A 1,384-nucleotide genomic window follows, 5' to 3' on the forward strand; every position below is an offset into this window, starting at 1 on the left:
GGCCACGGGGGCTTGTGCAATATTCACCCAGAGGAAATCTGTTTGTCAGTTCTCCTGATGGGGAAAATTTCTTCACTTCCTGCCCAGAGTTCACCACTATGGTGCCATCAGTCTGAACTGCAACTGATACAGTGTATGCAACTGTTGAGAATGAGGAACAAAAGTTCCCACTCAGATCAAATATCTGAACACGTTGGTTACCAGTATCAGCCACATACAGCCTGTCCCCCCTGACTGCTACATCTATAGGCCTGTCAAACTGCCCCTGCTGGCTGCCCTCCTGCCCAAACCTCAGTACAGGGTTGTTACTGCCCACATCTACAGTGAGAGGTGGACACAGGTTAACTCCTCCTGATCCTGTAGCCCCACCCCCTCCCCCTGTAGCCCCTAGCCCTGAAGCCTCATCCCCACCCCCTGTAGCTCCACCACCTGCACCCCCTCTCCCTGCACCCCTTTCCCCTGTCACTGTCGCCCTGACCACATGCTTCCCTGACGCTTGTGGCCTCCAGACTGCCTCAAACACCCCCTCACTCATTTCTATTGTGTGTAATCTAACACACTGTCCCCCAGGGGAGGTGACTGTGACCTGAGGAGTTCCCTGAACTTGACCCTCCCATGATGTGAAAATGACAGAGGTTGGCAGGCTTTCTACAGGGAGCTGTGTGAAGACAATACTTGCTTTATAAAATGACAGAGTTCCTGGAGTAATGGTTAACATCACTGGGTTTGGTTCAAATGATACCTGAAGTGGTTTGTGTGAGAATTTCTCTCTTTCTCCTATACTATTTAGTCTGTCTTTTAGCTGCTGCCTAAGTGTGAGAATCTCAACATCATTATCTCTAGCTAGAGTGTCCTTGCAGAACTTAAGTCCATCTTCTGTAGCTTTCTTAGACCCTTCCAAACCTTTCAGTTCTTTCAGCAGAGGCTCCTTTTGACTCTTCTCCATCTCCTCAAGTTTCTTTGTGAGTTCCTTTTCCTCCTCGTCCAGTTTTGCTCTCAGCTGGGCAAAATGTTTCTGTATGTTCTTTTTCTGCTGCTCACAGTTAGTTGTAATACTGCTTAGTTTTTTGGTAACGCTGCCCTCAGATTTCTTCAATGTGTTGTTCCTATCCTGTGCTGTCGCCACTAATGTCTGTAGTTCACCCTTGACCTCTTGTGCGACCTTACTGACCTCCTGTGGGTCATGATTCGGCCCTGGTCGGTGCTCAGTGATGGTGCAGTCTCGGCACACGGGCTTAGCACAGGGTTGGCAGTAGAAGGTCATGCGCTGGTCCGTGTGTTTGGGACAGTACTCTGCCCGGGTGTACTTCTGTCTGTTGCTGGGGTTCTTCAAGTCATCCAGGGTGATGGTGGAATGGTCTTTCAGTGCAGGAGAGTTTCATGA

At 49.6% G+C, this 1,384-nt stretch overlaps 1 protein-coding gene across 1 annotated transcript in view; it reads right to left on the reverse strand.

Annotated features, from left to right (window-relative positions):
* LOC118407483 (tripartite motif-containing protein 3-like) overlaps nucleotides 1-1,384 on the reverse strand; it is a 4,951-nt gene that overhangs the window by 795 nt on the left and 2,772 nt on the right. The window contains exons 2-3 of the mRNA XM_035807969.1: nucleotides 904-1,359; nucleotides 202-318 (exon numbers count right to left, since the gene is read on the reverse strand). Coding sequence (XP_035663862.1) covers nucleotides 202-318; nucleotides 904-1,359 — 573 coding nt within the window. The remainder of the gene's footprint in view (nucleotides 1-201; nucleotides 319-903; nucleotides 1,360-1,384) is intronic.

Source organism: Branchiostoma floridae, unplaced genomic scaffold, assembly GCF_000003815.2.
Source record: "Branchiostoma floridae strain S238N-H82 unplaced genomic scaffold, Bfl_VNyyK Sc7u5tJ_1354, whole genome shotgun sequence".
NCBI lineage: Eukaryota > Metazoa > Chordata > Leptocardii > Amphioxiformes > Branchiostomatidae > Branchiostoma > Branchiostoma floridae.